The following is a 21,425-nucleotide window of genomic DNA, read 5'->3' on the forward strand; positions in this document are numbered from 1 at the left end:
AAATGCTCTGGCGTGTTTCTCACCTCAACATCAGACCATACAACGTGTAGACTTGAAACACCTCTTCTGAGTCAAAACACTCTGGCACGTATATTTTTCTGAGCGTCGAACCATCCGACGTTTACAATTTGTTCTGAACTCGTCCAATTAAAATTTTCTTGAGTTATATCTTCTCGATAACTCATTCATAAGCTTCTCTAAATTATCTAATGCTAGAATTTTATAAGTGTACATCCAATCAGATCTAGACATAATTAGATCAAACTATTACTCTTAATCTCTCTTTGTAGTACAGTTAAAAAACTAATAAAGAAAATATATGTTACTCTAAGTATTATTCATCTCCTTATAACACTTCACGTTCATACCATTTTATCTTCCATAGAATCGATTTTAAGGATAAAATTGTTCAATCATCATTGCAAATTAAGTTTTAATGTCCTTAAAAATATACTTATGATCATAATAATACAATTATATTTATCACCGTGTATCGCATATATCGGAGGAACAAGACGCGTGAACCAGTGTACTCTTAACTCCCGGCGCTACCGCGTCGAGCGCCATTCGCTGCTCTACACAGCTGTAAGGCCGCGTACACTGCCATCGTCGATCGACGCCGCTGCACATTCCCACGTCCCCTGGCCACCGTTCACCGGAGACCGTCAAGTGCCGGTGACCCACGGCAGGGTAACCTCCTCCCCCTCGCGCGTGCCGTGACGGCCAGGCTGGGGCTGTGTGGGCGCAGCTAAAGGCCCGAGCAAAGCGAGCACCCAATCCAAGGCTGCCGCGTAACGTGGGCGTAACGTGGCCGGCCGCCCGGAGCCACGCCCTCGCGGTGCCCGCGCCGATCGCAGCTGGGCGCTGGCTGTGCGGCACGTGGGAGGTGCGCGTGGGGGCCTCTCGCTCTCGCGCCTTGCCCTGCCGACCTTGGGCACTGGGCAGGTTGGGCGCGCGCGGCGCCTCACCGTTAACCGGTCTCGGAACGAGCTGCATGCTTGGACGTGTCTGCAACTCTGCATTGCCTATCACAATGTCTCAGACTTTTCTATGATTTGCACAAACAAATATCTCCGAACAGCTATGGCAGCCATTCAGCCAAGCGTTATCTTATCTAATCCATCCACCGTGTATATGGAGCACGACTATTCCTGCAAGTCTGCAATTCGGACATGTAACGGATTATGAGACGATTTCTCGTGTAACGGATTATGAGACGATTTCTTTATTTGAGGTGACGCAGCAAGCCAAATAAATAAAGTCAGGCGGCAAGGGTCAAAACTCAAAACTGAGCTGCGACCCGTGAGACACATGTCGTTTGAGATCACGGCAAGCAACTACTCCGATTTGGGCAGCTCTGGCAGCAGCTGCAGAGGGAGTGTGGGGCATGTTTATGGCAATCACGGGTAAACAAGCTACTGGAGTCTGGCCCAAGCGTGACCCATAATTGCTGGATCGCCACGTCATGCTCTCCGGATGATCTCTCTTTGAGCAATGTGCTGCCATTTTTAGCATCTTTTTGTTGTAATAAATAATAACGCTCAATTATTCTGTAATTAGATGATTAACTGCCTTAAATAGTTATCCATATGAACATGTGCCTGTTGATGAAAAAACACTCATTCATTACCTATATATTATAAACAATCTCATCAATAAAGATAAAAGTTCATTTCTTTTTACTCTACTATGCTCTACTTTATACCCGTAATACGTTATTAGCGTATATTGCTCTCTGTGCTAATCAGCCAACCTATGAGGAACAGGAAGCCACAAGATAGGCTAATCGGCCTCAACACCATAAAGACGTCGTCCTCGTTGCAACAACAGAACTCTTCACAACGACATCTCACATTAGTGAAGTTCTTACATCTCTGATGGCACTCGAACGTGTCATCCATCGTTTTCTTCCTCGACCGAGATAACTGCTGCATCACTATCATCTTCATCGAGGTTCTTGTCATCGCCTTCATCGTGGCAACCACCCATGCCTCCTTCGTGCACGTAATGGCACGGAGCCCCTCATTGCTTCCTGTTATGGTACCACGACAGCACCCTCAGGTGCGATGCCTCTCGCTAGCACGCACACCACATGCAATGTCGGCATTGTGTCCACCAACGGCACCGAGCTCTTCTCCTCGAGCATCTACGACGTCGGTACCACCGGCTTCAACGCGCCTTCGCGCACTCCCTGTCGTATCCGACAGAAGGGGTGGCACCATCGGCAGCAGCTGCCACGCGCAACCCTTCCACGTTACACAACCAGTTGCCAAGCGCCTCTACGCGCTCCTCCAAGAGACAACGGTAGTCGGCGTGCAAACAGATCCGAAGCAACAACCACCACGCATGCATCTTGGTCGGCCACCGCATGACTCCACGCATTCCCTCAATGAACACACGTACTTCCGAGCACATCCCTTTCTACCGTCAAGCACCCCCTCGCGAGCCTCATCTGCAACAGGCAACGGCGGTGGCCTCTGCTACACGGTTCGACGGCTTTAGGATGGCTTCGCGGTGACCACCACATCAAAGGCAGTGTGGCCTCCGTCCCGTCGGACGCGACTACTCCATGCGACGTGGCAACGCGCCCGCAATCAGCGTCGCACACCATGACGACACAACCTCAATCTTCTAGGCAACGACGCTCCGGTTGGAGGCGACGACGGCGCCCATGATTTCTCCTTCATCCATGAAGCTGAAGACATGTACTTGCATAGCCTAATAAGTGTGTGGTAAGCCATGTGATCATGCATTAGCTTTCATTGTCTACCTAAGAGAATCTAACATAAATGTGTATGTTTATGAGTTTTTTTTTTTTTGTTGAGAAGTTCAAGAATGCATATGCTGGTGTGTTCCTTGCAATGATATTCAAGCACTAGTGGGAAAAGGTTGATGTAGGATACACCATAAAGAAGCCCAAGTTAAGAAGAAAACCTGGGCGCCCAAGGAAACAAAGGATCGATGGATAAGAAAAAGGTGGCACCAAGAAGAAGATGAGATGCGCAGATTGCAATGAATTAGAACATACATCAAAGCATTACCAATGAGGTCATACAGCTAAGCAGAAGAAAAGAAAGCGCTCATCCATACAAACTATATCGCAAGAGAGAAGCAATAAACCCAGTATTGCATATAGTCCAACACCTACAAGGAGGGGAAAGAGGAGGACCACAAGTTACTCAGCTACTACAAACATTGATTCAACCAAGTAAGTTATGTACACTTTACATAATGTTGTTCAAATCACAACATTATTTACTTATGTTTGATTATACGTTGCAGTGCAAGTGAAGCTTCAGGAGTACCAGCATCAGGCAGAGGCGGGGTAGAGGAAGAGGCATGACCACACACTCAAGCTTGCATATTGGTTTGCTTCCTCCTTATGATATAATGTGGTCATTCCGTCTGATACTTTTGTCTGCTGATTTTGCTGCATTACTATGAGAAATATGATGTTTAAGTCTGAGTGTATGATCTGTTCAAATACTTTGTGTCATATTCAACATATATGTATTATTTAAGTATTATAAAGTTTGTTTTTAAACAATGAAACCTGAGTCGTTGAAATACCAGTCAATTCCATTTATTTCTCATTGCATCAAGATTTAACATTACGTTGCATGCTACATGTGGGAAGCCTTACATCCTAGCCATCATCCAGACCATACCAAGTATAAGCACAAACACCATTATCTTAAGGTGGTTCAGACCACTTTATATTTCAATCGTCTTTATGTGCACCTCCAATAGAGCAGCCAGTTACAACCCATCGACAATGTGGCTTCTGGTGTCCTCTAGCACATCCTCCCACTTGAAAAAATTGCATTTCTGCAACTCATGAAAAAAAAACCCTTTAAAATCCAACTGATGTTACACATATGAACAAAACTCATCTTAGCATAGCATATGAGGAACACCCTATCATAGTTGACCGGAGTACCAACCCTCTACTTTATAGCTTTGCTCTTGCTCTTGCAATCGCAACAAAATCTTGACACACCCAAATACTTAGAGCTCTTGTATCCGTTGGAAGCACTCTTCTCTACCATTCTCTCTCTCATCTCTTCTGATTTGCAGCCACCCTCCCAACTTATATTGTCTATTTATAGCCATATAAGGGTAAAATAATCATATTTCTGGTTAAACTTTCTAACTTGACATCTTAAACCATCCGTTGCAAAGTAGTGGTAAGTGAATGGCTTTATATCGTAAAAGCAGGGGTAATGATGCAAAGTGGAGGGCAAACATACAGACAGGAACCAAAGCAAGGGCAATGAGTTAAGTTGTGATTGGTTGCTCGCTTGTTCTATTGCTTATATGGACTGTATACGCAAGCTGAGGGGAAACAAGCTGAGTGGATGCAATAGTATTGAAAAGAATAGTGTTTAGTTGGCTGTATATGTCTAGACAGATTGAACCGAAATTTTATTTAGTTGATTGAATCTGACGTTGTATGAGTGGATACAAAAACTGAGATTCTAATTGGTTGTTCGTATGAAGTTAATTTTATGATACTGACAAGTGGATCTGTTTGCATGAGCTAATGCAATCGTCTGTATTCCTATATTTAAACTACGAGCATATATTTACATCTATCGAACCAGACTAGAATAGTCCATACAGATAACCAAACATATTTTTTTATAAAATTATAGATATTCGCAAATCCAAATTCTATTTGTACAGTTAACCAATAACCCCTTAATGGCTCATTTGACTCGAAAAGAAAAGCGTGGGTAAAGTTGTACACGTGGGGCAGCAACCTACACACGGCGGCTAGCCCGGCGACACGTAGATGTTGCCGGGGCCAAACGTACTAGGGAGCGTGGTGGGGGCCAAGGGCAGGTGCCACCGAACGTACCGCCCCTACCTCGTACGCGCGACACGTCACGGTCCCAGCAGGTTGACGTGAGCAACGCCGCCGGGGCCGACGGGCGATGGCGACCTCGCCACGTGCCCGTTCGGCGGGTTTGCCGCTGGCCTCGCGCGCGCTGGGGCACGTCGTCCGATCGCGTCACCCCAAAAATCAATTGGGATTAGTAGAAGGCAACAGTAGTAGACGGCATGCCCAAATCATCCGAGCTCGGAGATTTTTGTAGAGAAATTCATGTTTCACTTGTCGTTGATCGACTGTACTAGCACGGGACAAACTATCCATGGCGTTAAGAGTCTATCTTGATGGTGCAATGTCTCCGGCTTAATTAATAAAGCTTTTGCCTTTTCCTCGCAAAAAAAAACCTATCCACGGTGAACATGCCTTTTTTTACTGGGTGTACATACCTGTTGCCTAGTACGTGGCCATGGGAACGGAACCTTTTAAGCAACCAAAAGGGCAAGAGGGAGAGAAATAGTACTCCTTTACTCGTAATAGGCTGGCACTCAGATCACGGACCGTATACACGGCTCGTTCCTATCCTTCTGTATACCCACGGCGGGCCAGGCTCGGGCTCTTTTAAGCGTACATATTTGGTGGATTAAATTTAGAGTCGTATTAACGGATAAAATAGTTAAAATTATAATTAGTTATTTATATAAAGATAATTATGTGATACTGATAAATAAATCCATCTATATCAAAATATACAGGAGGAGGTCGTATTCATTGGACTAGACTATAGAATCAAACTTTCCTCACGATCAGTAGATATATATTTATATCCATCAAATTAAATTAAAATAATGTATACGAAGGACCTTTTACCCGAAATTATACACATCCAGCGTGACTAGTTGTTCTCATGCGACCAACTAACCAAATGAGACCCACAGGCCGTGGGGTCCCCACCGAAAGGAAGAAGAAAAGAACCGAATGGCGCAGCACGCGTCCGGTGACCCCACGTTATCCCGGCCGGGACCGTGTTCCGTGCCGCGTAGGCCTGCCCCGGCTGCTACTGGCCTGTAACGGTGGCCCCACGGCTCATTACAATTGGAGTATCAGCAGTACCATGGCACCCATTAACTCCCGTTAGCCGCCGGCCGTATGGACTGCAGTCCAGTCCATGCTGCAACTTGCATTGCGATCGCTCGTATCAAGAACCATCAGCTACGAACGATCATTATCGATCCACACTGCACTGTCATCTTCCTCTAATCAGATCGCTAAGCACTGGGCGTAAGAGGAAGCTTGGCACACACGGTATGGCCTGAGAAAGAAGGAACGCTAGCTCCAAGTCTTGATTGGAAAGTAAAGCATGCGATTTGCGAAAGGCAATCCTCGGACGATGACCGGGATAATGTAATCAAAGCCTGCATGCACGGACCGATCCAACTTTTGGCGAGTAATATACTCCTGCTACGAGTACAACCTGTGCCAGTAGTCTCGGTGATCGAGTTAGGTACACGAGAAGAAAAATCTTATAGCTGAACAGTAATATCACAGTGGGCCCGGGATTTTGCCTGCCCAGAACGTGAAGGGTCCGTGTGCCTGCAGTTTAAAAAAACAAGCAACGCCTTGACAGTATACTACCATAGATGATTGATGGCCTCCACGCAGGTAATTAACAACTCGTAAACGAAGATCGGATAGCGGTACAGTAATCTCCGGATAAGGCTAGTTGCCGCTAGGCATGTGGAGTATTAACAGTAGTGCTCGATCGTGCTGCCAGTTTAACTGTTCCACACAAGTGAAGCATTTCATAACGACGATTATCTATCTATTATATTACTATTTGAGTATTAACAAAGATCCACTAGATTCACTTTTAAGTTCACACAATTATCATTTTAATCAGAAAAGGAAAAAAAGATCTAGATCATTTATTGTTATGAGCATCTAGCGGTATAGATTAAACAAAAAGTTCATATCAAATATGATTAATAAATAGCTAAATTCAGAATTAAAAATTATAAAAATTAGCAGTTTGATTTTCAATTTTCATACGGTTTGAAAAACAAAATATCTATGCAAAGAGTCCAAATAAAATAAAATAAATAATAATTGAAATTAGGTTATAATAGAAAAAAGAAATATCAATATCAAATATAATCTTAAAAAAAATTAAATTATTATAAAAATCAAATACATAAATAAAAAGTTTATATAAAATATAATTAATTAAATATTATTGTAAAAAAAATATTATAGCGAGACTAGCTACGCTATTACTTGCTGGTAACCGTATCAGTCCGTGTACGTATGCACTGATGACCTACTAGTAGAACACAGTCAATGGTGGTATGCATGGGGTGGGAGACGATGAGTCCCGTTCTACCATGCCGCCGTCGTGTTCGTTAACCGGAGACCATCACACCATCGGCCGCTCCCGAACTAATGGTCACATCGCGTTCGACCCTCGCGGCGGTTTCTAGCACTCCGACCCGTTCAATTGCTCCACGTGAGAAACCCCGGCGTTTGAACGCCCGCGCGGCCGGGCGTCGTGTGCTCGAGCCGGGAAACCGCCGTGCCGCACACATCGCGATGCCGTGCGCTGCACGCTGGGGGACCGGCCAGCGAAAGTCAGTCTCACTACCGGAGTCGCGAAACGCTAGCTCGACGCGCGGTTTCAGCTTCCAAGCTCGTGTGCTCGATCGGTCGTTCCACAAGCAGACCCAGCATGTTACATCATATCCAACTATATTTCTTTCATTTTGTTTTATTTTAACCGTTTATCTTTGAAGGAATTTGTAAAGTGAAAATAGAAAATCATGTTTTGAAAAAAATAACATCGAAAATATCTTTATGATGAGAACCGTAAAAAGAAATCGTTGAAATACTGAAAAGAAAGAAAATCTCTTCGTAAAAAGATTTTAATCCCTGACAAAAATATTTAGATTTGGTCTTAGAGTTAGACTGTCTTGCTGCCGTCGCCCGTTGTGTGGTTGCGTCGGATAGGGCCGTTGGAACGGCACTGTCACACGGGAGCCGAGAAGTGAACCACGGCTGACCATGTGTAAAGCACAACACGAACAACCTCGTGCAGCAACCTACCGTCCACCATCACTAAATCTGGGAAACGAAGTAACCCGAGTTGCCCATCAACATCGTATCATCCGCACTAAATCTAGTGATGGACGGTAGATCTCTGGGACCCCAGAACCTGTTTGCTTAAAAAGGATGGCACTCCAGTTCTCGAAGTGATAAGTTTCTACTGCTCTAGATGTGAAAGAAAGCCAGGTGTCAACGAACAGGAGTACAGGACTGCACCGTTCGCCGAAAAAATGAAGCCCTGCACTTCACTGCATGACTGCATGCACGCACGCACGCTGATCATATCGCCCAAGAAAGAAAGAAAGAAAGAAAGAAACGGCTCGATAATCCCGTGCATGCACGGCCATATGTCATGTGCCCCGCTGCACGGTGACTGCGCACGAAACTAGTACCTCTCCAGATAACTAGGCACTCGATCCATATAAGATTCTTGCCTTGGACTCCATCCCACGCCATGTCGCGCCGGAGAGGCGGAGACAGGCAAGGGCACGCTCAGTTTGACCCCGAAACACGCTCGGAACATGCGATGCACGCCGCTTTCCCCCGCCGAAATGCTTGACGTCTACGGGCGCTAGCTCCTCCTCAGGCCCGGCACCGCGCACACCATCGATCGCCGGGGCGCAACTCCCCGACGTTTCCGCGCCGACACGCGGCGCGCTTCGGTGAAACTGCCGGGTGGGAGTGGTAGCCTAACCCGCCGGCACGCGCGCTCGGGGTCAACCCCTCGTGCCCTGCAGTTCCACGACGCGACGCCACAAAAACAAAAAACAAAAAGCAGGGGCAGCCGTCTGGGTCTCGATTTCTTCCGGATTCATGACCTCAGATGGCCAATCAACTCGGCGAGCTGTTTCTCTGTGCCTCTTCCTGCTTCTGCAAATGCCGTCTTCTTCGGTTAAGTCGCGCTCGCTCCTGTCAGTTTGGGAGTCCGGGCGGCTGACGACGTTCGACAAGACGCAACTGCTCCTAGTCTCCTGCTGCTGCACACAAAAAGAAGAAGAAGATTACAAGCACATCCATGGCGTCATTGGTGGTCAAATGATTGGTCGCATCCAATGCGTGGGGATAAGAACATCGGAATGGTCTAAACCACAAAGACCGGGGATTAGCTCGACCTCTTTGAGGATAATGAGAGGCAGCAACGCTGCAGTTGGGTGGATAGCGGATAGTGGATAGTAGTTGCTTTTGCTTTCTCGCAGATTTCCGGCTCACGGCGAGATCTTTGCCGTGATTGTATGGGTTTGACTTCGGTCGTTTTATCAGTAAATCGTTTGGGGGAGCTGCAGGTTACGGGGCTACTCGTGTTTCTAGATCTCTTTGAAGTGGCAGCAACACTTGCACATCCTCGTAGTGCATTAGATCGAAGATTGTCCAAATTCAGAGGACCATGCTGCTATGCTAGCACAGCGTGAGCCTGGATCTTTACTTGATGGGAGCTATGGGGGGAAGTTTGGCAGCAGTTAGGCAGATCACGTTCCGAGCATTTTGGCATCAATCTTGGGCCATGGAAATGCTTAGCGCCGAGAACACGTACATCATATATCCCGGGGATCACTTTTGTTAATACTGCTAAAGTGCGGGAGGCCTCGTTCGCGTGATTTCTTATCTAGTTATCTTCATACCCTGTGCCAATCTGATGCCAGTACTATATGATATGGTATAACATATACGTGAGGCCGTACGACGTTGCAACTTGCAACACCGAAACATTTTAAAAGATGCAGAAGGGGTGGAATCAGGAATGCGGTCGTTGCAACGAACTACCATTATCCATCCTGAATTCCTAATGCGTACTACTCTACCTATTCAAATATAATATGTCTCTTTCTTTAGACTTAGTCTTTGGAGTTAGATCTCGATTTTTTTATTACAGTTTTCTCATAAAATATATTATTTATAGGTACAGAATTTATAGTGTGAAATTATTTTAAATTATATAATTTTTGTGTACTAGATATTCTTGTAATTCGATTCAATGTTAATCAAAGTATATAAAATTTGACTTTTTAAAATAAAATATGTCTATTATTTCTAAACGGATAAAATATTTTTATGATCTTGTACCGAAGGCAACGGCCACCGGTGTATGATCATGCTAATTTTCCGTCAGCACAGTATATAAATTTCAGGCACGCGCATGCATCACTACCTAATAATTCACCTACATGCATGCTGCTGAACCATAGAATATTCCATTACCATTTCTCTCCTGGCATTTCACGAAGCAATTGCAAACCGTGCTTGACCATACTCTTCCTCTGATCCCCATCAACGCTTGGATTAATTTTCATAACACTATCCAAATCAAGTAGCACATCGATTAAATTAAATTCAGCTGTAATCATCCGGTACCCGGGACAGGAGACGAGACTCGGAGCTGCGTGCATGTGTGTTCCCGGCACGACAGAACTACTAGCTATTTGTGCTTCCCGCCCGAAGAAAACATGGAAAAAGATCGTGCGTCCTTGCGCACTACTACTATTCTACTGGCAATTTCTGCATCCAGGATTGGTTATAGAGCAGCTGTGCTGCACGCAACAGCTAACCTTATAGAGTAGTTTGGTCACAATTCACGCCTAGCCCGATAAGGACTGGCTACACTTGCAAGGCCGGATTGGTCGTGGGAGCGGAGTGGGCTCAATCCTCACTACCCTCAGGCGCACTAGAAGTCTCTTTTCATATTTAGACTATATTTATTTTTTATTTTAATTATGTATTTTAGCTCGAAAAGCAAAAAAACAAGAACTAATGATCACAATATAAAAGTTAACTCACACAATTTACAAGCTAAGTTATATATAAAATCCTACAATCTATAATTTAGTGAAAAGAAGATTTTATAAATTTTACAAAATAGACTGAATTCTCACCGTTGAAAACTAAAATAAATATACCTTAATCTCTTACTGGGTGATCACGGATAAGTTGTGGGACGGAAAGAGACAGAAGGAAAGGGAGACATTGCGTGTGTACACATGGCTTGTCCAATAATTCCGTGTTCCCAGCATCGATCGACATGGAGTTTCTATCCGTTCCATTAGGCTGGATACGGTGGAGAAATAAAATGTAAACCACGCGGTAAATCGTGTTTCGGTTCCGGAAGTAAACTGAAGTGGTCGTGAGTCCAGGAACCGGGCATGGAGACGTGTCGTGCGTGCCATTCGTCGACTGACATGGCCATATGTCTCCTTTTTTTTTCATTGTTCAGAGGTGACCATCAGACAGGACATGGCGATTGGCATTCGTCGGTACGGTTGACACGGGCATGGGTGCATGGCGTCAGGGCAGGTCACCACTTACGTGTGCTTGATAAATGGTTAGGTGAATCAAAACGTCCAATTAATTATACGCTATACCTTCAGCACTTACTGTCAATGCCGTCTTCCGGGCTCGTTCGTTCTGCTACATCTTACCTGACCTGTTCTGGATCGGAAGGATAAGCGCGGCAGGCAGCAGCAGGACTGTCCCTGAAGTTTCTATACGACATTTGGACACGGTCAGGGCAGTCCGTTGACTCCTTGGGCAAGGACACAGGGACAGGCTACAGCTAGTGGCAGAAACGGTCGATGGCTTCTTGCCCGAGGGCTGAGGCAACGGCAGCGCACGTCGTTGTGCGTAGAATTTTCTGCGTGGTAGTCAGTAGAAGGGCGCAACCACCACCGGATGGACGTACGCCCAATCAGACCCTTGATCCGTAGATGTTAAGGTATGAGTATCTCCTAATGTTACATGTCGTTGTTGATGTGTGAGGTTGGATTTACGTATCAGCGATGAAGTCACTGTAACATTGATGTTAGAAGATCCAGATCTCATAATGTCACATATAGTTGCTGATGTATGAGATTGGATTCACGCGTCAGCGACTGTAACATTAATGTTAGAAGATTCAGATACAATGTTAGGTGGGAGGAATACTTTCTAGCTGCTGGCCGGTTGATTAGCTTAGAGGAAGCTAGGTTTGTTAATCGTTGTGGATCACTTTATGATCAAGGAAGGAAGGACGGGACGGGACGGGGCCGCGACAGTCCGGTGTGGAGCTAACCGGTGGAGCACAGTGGTAATGCACGACGGAACAGCGGGATGCCGATGGCATTCTCTTCGCCGTCATGGTTCGTGATTGTGGGGCAGCAGAATGTGTATGGCTGTTTGAGGCGCAAAGGGGGGTAGGGCTTAACAGTTCCACGAGGTTGGCTCCACCACAGGTAACGCAAGCCACACCGAACACGAGAGGACAGATTACGTGGCTATGCTGCGCACATTGTGGGCCGTTGGTATACAATCCGCATGGGCCTCCATGGACCAGCTCTAGCAACAACTTATGGCCTATACGCTACACTCATTTCTAAAATGTGCGCGGTCCACAAGGTAACTTGCTTCATGATTGTACGTTGATGCGCATCATGATTGCATATTATTCAGTGTCAGCTGTATCTTTTGGAGAAGAAAAATACACCGCGACAATGCACTTTGCCATCGTCCAATGAGGCTGAGATTAGATCAAAGTATCACACAGATGGACTTGAAAGAAAGAAGATGCTGGATTACAGAATCACTCGAATCGACATTTCTTGCTTATACACCCTGGTACATCCTGTATTACAGTGCCACCAAAAATAAACTATACACACGAGTACCAGTTTCTGTTTACAACTGTCTGAAGGTAACCACGAGTACCAATAAAAACACACTACGACAAAACAACACGTGATGAACCAACCAAACAGAAAAGTAATCAAGCTGCACAAAAAACGTGTAACTTCTAACGCTATGATGCACAAAGGGAAAAAGAAAACTGTCCAAGTTAGCGTCTGTTTGCTATACTGAACGAGCTGATTTTCATTGGTGTCGCGACCACGAGAGGAGCCTCGGGGGAGCCATCGGTTGCAAAGTTCTCGTGCATGAAGCGGCTGTCGACAATGGATTCAGCCTTGAGGACAACCTTGTAGCAGTAGCAGCTCTTGAGGCCCTGCTGATCACGGTAGCAGTCATGGTTGCCGTCCTTGACTTGCTGAAAGTTCCATACGACACTGAATTTGCCGACTGTCGCAACAAGATGCTTTTCCTGCTTTCCATTCTCTGTCACCTGAGGAAATCATGGCATAGAGGACATACATCAGAATAATGAGTTCGCAGCAATAAAAAAGAATTAAGGAACTTGTAATTTGTAAGAAGTCACTTTACAAGCAATCTATTTATCTATTATCTTAATATTTGAGGGGGAAAAGGAGGCACCACGTTCGCCCTCGAGACCACGAAATTACCACGTTATCGGAAAAAAAGAAAATGATCTAGACCACTTATTATTATGAACATCTAACAGTCTAGGTTAAATCAAAGAGTCTATATCAAATACGATTAATAAATAGCTAAATTCGAAATTAAAAATTATAGAAAATTGGCAGTTCGATTTCCATACAGTTTGGAAAGTAAAATATCTAAATAAAGAGTCTACATAAAATAAAATAAACAATAATTGAAATTGGGGTTATAATAGAAAAAGAACATCCATATCAAATAGTCTTAGAAAGAGTCCATGTAATTGAAATTGGGGTTATTATAAAATTCAAATATCTAAATAAAGAGTCCATGTAAAATACAATTAATTGACAAAATATTACAGCAAGACTAGCCACGCTATTAGCGTGAGCACCTTGCTAGTTGAAAGGAAAGTAGCAAGAACTGGAGGATATAATATTTTCAAATGCAAATACACACTAGTGCAACGATTAAGAGTCTATTTGTAGAATTCGTGGAAGCTCATTCCCATCAGATTGTGGATTGTGAGAATCAGCTTTTATACTGTGGCCGTTTGTTTTTGTGTTTGCTTTTGGAGTTAGAATCCATAGTCAGCATAAAAAATAAACAGGGCCTAACATCGTGTCACAACGGAATACATTCAGTGAACAGAAAAAGTAGTTATTTCATATCCAATTTCCAATGAACAGAAATTTGTAAGTGGAAACTTCAAACTTTTATTCTTTGTTGGCAAAGGTCTTCTATTTTTACTAACCTAAGTTAAAAAATCGTATGCTGGTCACAAGTTTCTTGTAGATTACAGAACTTAGTCCTATTTGACCATTGGCCCGTTACTATGCTGTGAACTGGAACTTCAAGCTATCATTCCAGCCATTCATCAAGTTTCTCCTTTTTGAACTGTGGCTGTACTCAAGGTTATGTGAATACAAAAGGTAATGTCTGCATTGAGAAACATATTCACCCCCACTGAAAATTGGCATTTCCTCCTAGATGTAGTATCAAAAGTCATGTAGTCTAAATTGAGATAGATAACAAAGTTATCCGTTTCCAGTTTTAACCACTTTGAGATGGACATACAGAATGGTAGTATCAAAGTCACAACACATTGAAGACAGTGCGAATAAGTTTTTCATGAAAACTGAAATTTAATGAATGCAGAAGCTACCCCTTGTGAGAATAATGTGGTCAGATTCGACTGCAGCTACAGCAAGTTTACTAACAAATAGCCATTATGGACACACAACATTTACATGAACTGATTACTGGTGAAAATAAGCTGTTACCATAACAACGACTAGATAAGTGTAGGTATTTTGATAATCTTGCACATATGAAACAGCATTCTATTTAATTTAACTAGATTAACAACAGGAACGTCCATTATTATGTGCCCAAATAGGAAATTCACACTTACCCATGAGAACTGTCCACCATGCAATTTGTTGTCGGTGCCCGCCAGAATTGAATCCAGTGGAGTGAGTTTCAGCAACCTCGGGGCAGCGATCCTATTTCCCATACGCCCACTAAACCCAGTATTTTCTTTTCCATCCTTGTCCTTAAACATGGTGCAGATCAAGATCAAGTATGTGTCAGTTGTGCCCAAAATCCACTTCCCATCATAAGTAACATCCACGTGCGTAATTGGTGATCCAAGCCCTGGGAACGCCGTCTTTGCCATCCTCATTGAACTCTTAGAATATAGTCTAATTTTGCCATCCACAGAACCGACAACAATGGAACCGTCCCCAGTACTTGCAAAACACTGGAAGTTGGTGCCCCGTGAGAACTGGTGGCCCTGTGACCAGTGCAGCACCGGCGACACTGAGGAGCTACTGATCGTCTGCACCCTCCCTCTGGCGTCCCTCATATCCCACCTGCACAGCCGGTTGTCATCCAGCCCCAAGAATGTTGATCCAGATGGCTCCAGCTGTGCACCCTTACTGTCGTTGGCAATGTCTCGCATTGTGATGTCAGCCCCATCCTTCTCAAACCGCCACTCAGCGACAACCTTCCCAGTCTCAATATCAACATGGTGGACGCCATTGGAATGCAGTGTGCCAGCTTCTCCAGGGCTCATCAGCAGCATGTTAGTTTCCCCGCGCATCAGTAGTGACTTCTTTGGGGTCGAGTATGCACTCCCGCTGTCGCTGCGGCCACCCGAGATCCTCACGGACACGCCCTTCCCATGCACGCCGTGCGGGAAGTTCTTGACAACCTGTATCCCGGAGCCGCCAACCAGGAAACTGTTGTCGAGCGCGCCAAGAGCGAGGCTCTGGATGCTGCAGCCGTCGCCGGTCTCCTCCTCGAACTCCTCAAGCAGGTCCCTTGCCGGGGCGGTGGCGGGAGGGGTGAGGCTGTCCTCGGCGTCGGTCCAGACGGCGTCATCGGCCTCACCGGGGCGCGCCCACGCGGCGAAGTCGGTGCCGAACACCTCCTTCCGGCCCTCGTCAGTGGCCTCGACCCCGTACGTGTTCTCGAAGAGGCAACGCTCGTACTCCTCCCTGAACCGGCGGAATTCTGCGTCCGAAGGTAGCCGCAACGCCCAGACGGAGCCGCCCGCGGTGAAATCCGCCCGGCGCTGCGCGGGGTTCGTCATCAGCTGGAGCGCCGGCCCCACGGGGGCGGAGACCCGCTGTCCCGGGCCAACCTCCAGGACCCACCTCGGGGAGGAGGCGTCGTCGCTAGCACCCGCCTTGTCGACGAAGTCGTAAGTCGCGCGGCGCTCGGCGGGCACCCAGCGCGCGGAGGGCGAGGCGCCGCCGACGTGGAGGTAGAGCTTGGCGGCGGTCGGGCGCTGGTACTTGAGATCGAGCGACCTCAGCTTGGTGTCGAGGGCCTCGAGCGAAGAAGGGGTGGCGCCGCGGAGGAGGTCGTCGTCGCGCTGGCCCGCGCTCGCAGCAGGCTCGGAGATGGGGGATCGGGCGTCGTAGTCCTCCTCGTAGTCCTCCTCTTCGTCGGAGGAGGTGAGGTCGAGGTCCTCGCGGCTGTGGGAGCCGCCCATGGCAGTTGCGGTGGAGGGGAATTCGGCTTGGGAGTTGGGAACGGCGACGCGGGGTGCGGTGCGGGAAAGGAGAATGTGATGGAGGCGGGGAAAGTGAGGTCGGAGCCGCGGGGGAGCGGGTATGAGTAACTGTGCGGTCGTGTGGGGGTGGGGATGGTCGGTGCGTGCGCCGGACGCGACGCGCTCCCCGCGTGACGCGAACGGTTTGCTTTTTTTTTTTAAAAGGTAATGGGCAGCACACTTTCATTTATTCATAAGCTTATTTTTTACAGATAATGGTACTAATTTTATCAGAAGACTCATTAAATCAAAAGGACCTAATGTCATGTTCTGCGAATTTAGTAAAAACGTGAGTTGCCTCATTACATGAGCGATAGCTTAAAAATACAAGCTTATGAATGAATTAAAAAGAACGGTTTGCTTTGCGAAGGGTGAAGTGGAGGAAAGGCGAGCGGTTGGGCCGGGCCTAGCAAAAGCTGAGCTGCGCAGGCTCCGTACGATTTTTTAAATATATATTTCGAAAATAAAATAATTACAAAATATGCGTATGTTTGAAAAAATTGTAGAGGCAGATATATCGTCATTCCAACGGTATCAAAAAATTCAAAACCCTATCAAAATTCAAAATAAAAATATTTCATTCTATTGCTCTTAAAATTCAAAATACTATCAAAATAATTATTAAAAACTAAAAAAATTTGATAGCGTAGAGGCTACTATGATCCAGCTCCCCAAATATTTATGCAAAAATATGATTTGTATAATAAAATTTTCAGACAAAAATATGATCTAACATACTCTGTACAATAAAATTTATCTTTTTTATTTCTCATTATATAAGTAATTGTTTTAAGTTAAATTTTTTGGAGAACTAGATTATAGCATCCTCTATGCTATATATTTTGAGGTTCTGCAATTTTTCAAACGGATGCATATCTTTATAATTTTTTTATTTTCGAAATATATAAATATTTTTTTCTGCGCACAGGCGCGTAGGCCCAGGATGAAAGCTGGGGAGCTTGCCGGGCCATTGCATTGTACAAGGCCTGCGTGGGTAGGGGTACCAGGCAATCACAAGGCCCACTCGAATACACGGCTGGCCTCAAACCAGCAGCCCGATATATGCGGTCCTCCCACCCTTGTTTCCTTCCTTCCTATCGCCACCACCCAGAACTCGAGAAGCTTCCCTCTGCCCGCCGCCGCCGCCGCCGCCACTGCTCGCCGCCGCGGTTGTAACTTGCCCGTGGCGATTCCACACGCCAGCCTCTCGTATCATATCAGCGCAGGTAACCTCAAGCCTCTAGGATTCCGTCTCGTCTTAGCCTCCGCATCTATCATCCGCCCCCAGCCTCGTAACCCTAGAAACACGTCGATTGGGTAGTTGTCGCCGTCTCCTCTCTGTTTGTGAACTGGACGGGCTGCTCGTTGGTCCGAATTTTGTGCCCTGTTTGGTCGCGGTGGTTCGATTCGCTTGCACGTTCCGTTTTGAGTGGTGGAACCAAACCCATCTCGTGGTGAATGTGAGTTGTATCGCATTCTCATGTGCCCCTTACTGTTGTTGACGAGTAATTGGCTAACTGCTTGTTCGCTTCTCTATTTCGGAGTATAACTGGAATTACCCCCATGGTCTAGGGCTCTAGCTTTGCGCTCAAGGATAGAAATAGGCTTGTCTTCCTACTATGGTGCTGAGTGCTGACTATTGTGCTGTGGACAATTTGTGATGTTTCAGATTAAGCTGTAGCAGCAAAGCATAAGTTCGTGCACACACTTGTTGAGCATGATAAGGCCTAGTTTTAAGAATCAGGGTGACGTTTCATACTTGATATTGTGGCCTGCGGGGCTGTGTGATGTTGTATGGGACATCTCTTGATTTCTGGTACCAAGTGCTTTAGTATCATCTGGACGTGAAATAAACTCAGGATGTGCGCTTTTGGTTAATTGTCCGTAAAGGTTGCTAGAGTTTGTCATGTAACAAGTCATTATCGATTATCTAAAAGTGCCTAGCCTTTTTAGCCCCCTTGCCTTTGTATGCAGATACCGTCAGGGAAAAGGAAATCTAATTGTAATTTGTTCCTCTCTTGACTAAATTCAGAAATTTGTTCACAATGGCCCGCGTGTATGTCGGCAACTTGGATGCCCGAGTGACTTCTGGGGAACTTGAAGACGAATTCCGCGTGTTTGGAGTTCTGCGAAGGTCACTTGTGGTCAAACTTATACTCTATTTTCTATAATTATGTTTTTATATTTACATTTCGCTGCATTTGTTTTATGGTGCTTCAGTGATTGATGTGCTCACTTATCATGTACCGGGAGTGCTTGATGGGACCAGATCCTTTTTCCATCTCATTAAACTCATTTTATACACCTGTGATATTTGAATTTTCAAGGGCTGTTGAACCTTATGACCGTCCAACTATATCATGCTCCCAGAGAAGCATTTCATATTCCTAGAGGTGCTTTATAATGGTTATGTTCATTATTCATTGTCTACCAGCTTTGTTTCCTTTTATGAACAAGTGCTTCTGATGTTTAGGATGGAGATTTGCAGTGATACTTATCTTCATATGGGTTCTAATGTGCTGATGAGCTGTACCTGTTACATAAATTTTATGACTTGGTGTTTTATGAGATGAGGTTTGGAGTTGTTTCTCCTGATGCAATTTGCTAACTGTTGTTATTAATGCAGTGTCTGGGTCGCGCGGAAACCACCTGGTTTTGCATTTATTGATTTTGATGACAAGAGGGATGCGGAGGATGCAATTCGTGATCTAGATGGTATGTAACAGTGTCTTTCTGGGTCACACATTCATTGATGTATGCAGAAGTTTCCTGAAATTGTATACAAAATTATTTCAATCAACAGTACATGTATAGCTTGCTATCTATTTTGACCTTTTGTGGGTGAATGAAGCTGCCTTTTGATGTTTGGAAAGATACTACTAATATGTTACCAGAAAGTTTGTTTGGATCATTTTCTTTTGAACTAAATTTGCAGATTTCATCATAGCCACTGAGCTGTAACTTGTAGATGGGGAATTCTGGGTTTGCATTTTGTTACTCATCATTTAGGTGCCATTTATGGTTTGCATTAACCATGCTTTGATGCATTCTTTCTAAAATAGGCAAAAATGGATGGAGAGTTGAGCTATCTCGCAGTACCAGTGGTCGCAGTGGTCGTGATCGGTATGGTGGGTCTGAGTCGAAGTGCTACGAGTGTGGTGAGGCTGGGCACTTTGCGCGTGAATGTCGTATGCGGATTGGTTCTGGAGGTTTAGGCAGTGGGAGACGTCGCAGTAGGAGCAGAAGCCGCAGCCGCAGCCCCAGATACCGCAGGAGTCCGAGCTATAGTAGAAGGTAATCCTTTTCTTTTGGTTTAGTTCTGTAAAAAAATTTAGTTGTCTTAACTGACTCTTAACTTCATTGTTCAACCCTAAGTGTTGTTTATATCTTAATTTCTAAAGAGATAGCATTCTGCTTTAGTGCCCTCCTATTGTAAATTCATGATGGACTTGGCTGGCCTGCTTTTGACTTGTACTTCGCCCATTTTATTTTGTCATTTGTCAGGCTTCTCAATTTCATTGGATCTTCTAAAACTACCAATTAATACAGAACAAACATGAAATGAAAGAATGGTTCTGACTTAACTACTCTGCTAGCAGAAGTTATAGCCCTCGTAATCGCTCTCCAAGGCGCCGTAGTGTTTCGCCAGCTCGTGGACGCAGCTATAGCAGGTCACCATAGTGCATCTGTGGCCAAGATGGATCTCCCTGTGCTAATGGGTAATGGAAATCAGTGAAGTTTACATTTCTAAGTTGTTATACAGCTTTAGAAAACTTACTATATCACATATTCACATGTCTATGTTTTCCAGAGAAGATGATGTTGGCTACTGGCGTAGCAGGAGCTAGACCAGAAGCTTGTCTGCCTGTGCCTGATTTGTGTTTTGTATGAGAACTTGATCCTTGGTTTTTCTGCCAGGAACAACTGTAGGAACTGTCGTCAACTGCATGACTTCAGTTCAGGTTTACAACTTTATCCAGCTTATTATGGTTGTCTTGATTATGTCATCAAAAGAACTTATGATTTGGATGTAGTATGCAACTAAGACGTATTACCTTTCTTATGTGTGTTAAGAAGGCATGTTCTGCTTAAACGACACGGCCAACTACGGCGCCCAGTTGTATTCTTCATGGTTTTGTTCCTCCATTCTTGGCACGCCCTTACCTGCAATCAAATGTGAATCCTCGATTACTACCTGCCTACGATGCCTCATCGTTGCTGGCATTCTTCACCGAAGCAAATTAGTAACATCCTTTCCCCATAAAGCTGATAAGGTATTGAGTACTGACAACTGCAGCTTGCGAGAGCAATAGACCCTTGAATTCTTCACTCATGTGAAAATAAATCTGCAACCGAGCAGTTTGGACATTGGGATGAATGAAATGTGGCCTTCAGCTGCAGCCTAGGTGGACACCAGAGGAAATTGATAAGACTGCCTTCAGCAGAAGGCTACGCCTTGGGCTGTGTCTGTTGGTGTGGTTTTCCGTTCTTCACTACTTCAGTCTTTACCTTCAATTAAATGAAGGTGTGTTCCCTGTGTTCTGCCTTCATTGCATTGGCGTGATCGATGGCCCTCGCATGTGCAGCGATGAGGCAAAATAGGAATCTGCCCCTGTTTATGCTAAGTTATTCTTCGTACCTGCAACATACGGAACAATTTTGCTACTTGCCACCGCATTATGGTTACAGTGTGTCACTATAGTGATGTATATTTGATAAATCGTAAGTTTGGGGTCTAGTTTAACATATTTGTGGAACTAGGCGCGATATAAGTGTAAATTTATACGTACATATTAATTGACTCGCAACACACAATGTAGTTAAATCAAATGGTTTAGCCAAACTATACTTTTCTGATTAGTGTATGTTTTGATTTATGCTAGTGTCGCTTGATGTTGTATGATTATATCATCACTATATCAGATGTACCTTCGTGCATTCCTTTTTTACCTTAAGCCCGCTTAAGCCATATCTTTGGGATGAATTGGTGAACAACTTGCGTCGTAGGTGGATTTTGTTTGGAGGAATCATATTTTTTTTCCTAATGAATATTTGCATTCTGGTGCCACAGAGAATAGCGCTCGCCAGTTCTTGCTAACCTAACCTGGATCCTTTATGTATGCTTCCAGGCTGCGAGTAGCACCATTCATTTTGCCTCTCGTTTTTTACCATGGAACTTCATTT

The 21,425-nt window shown here is 45.0% G+C and overlaps 2 protein-coding genes across 5 annotated transcripts; one reads left to right on the top strand and one right to left on the bottom strand.

The window, feature by feature from the left end:
• Positions 1-12,443: 12,443 nt before the first annotated feature.
• On the bottom strand, positions 12,444-16,298 carry LOC133921046 (protein CYPRO4-like). The gene is made up of 2 exons (XM_062365757.1): positions 14,595-16,298; positions 12,444-13,007 (listed from the first exon to the last, which is right to left on the bottom strand). Exons 1-2 carry the CDS (start codon positions 16,179-16,181, stop codon positions 12,726-12,728), a joined length of 1,869 nt encoding a protein of 622 aa, XP_062221741.1. The 5' UTR covers positions 16,182-16,298; the 3' UTR covers positions 12,444-12,725.
• A 1,010-nt stretch (positions 16,299-17,308) lies between these two features.
• On the top strand, positions 17,309-21,158 carry LOC133921047 (serine/arginine-rich splicing factor RSZ21). 4 transcript variants are annotated; one of them, XR_009910204.1, is made up of 8 exons: positions 17,309-17,467; positions 18,274-18,375; positions 18,868-18,956; positions 19,304-19,535; positions 19,841-19,960; positions 20,053-20,203; positions 20,316-20,515; positions 20,602-21,158. XR_009910204.1 is itself a non-coding variant. In XM_062365758.1 (6 exons), exons 2-5 carry the CDS (start codon positions 18,287-18,289, stop codon positions 19,920-19,922), a joined length of 492 nt encoding a protein of 163 aa, XP_062221742.1. In that variant the 5' UTR covers positions 17,309-17,467; positions 18,274-18,286; the 3' UTR covers positions 19,923-19,960; positions 20,053-20,301. The 4 variants fall into 4 exon arrangements, 1 of the variants encoding a protein (XP_062221742.1); XR_009910202.1 differs by having other exon boundaries at positions 20,316-21,158; XR_009910203.1 differs by having other exon boundaries at positions 20,319-21,158.
• The last annotated feature ends 267 nt before the right edge of the window (positions 21,159-21,425 follow it).

The sequence above is a fragment of the Phragmites australis genome, chromosome 6 (genome assembly GCF_958298935.1).
Source record: "Phragmites australis chromosome 6, lpPhrAust1.1, whole genome shotgun sequence".
Taxonomy (NCBI): domain Eukaryota; kingdom Viridiplantae; phylum Streptophyta; class Magnoliopsida; order Poales; family Poaceae; genus Phragmites; species Phragmites australis.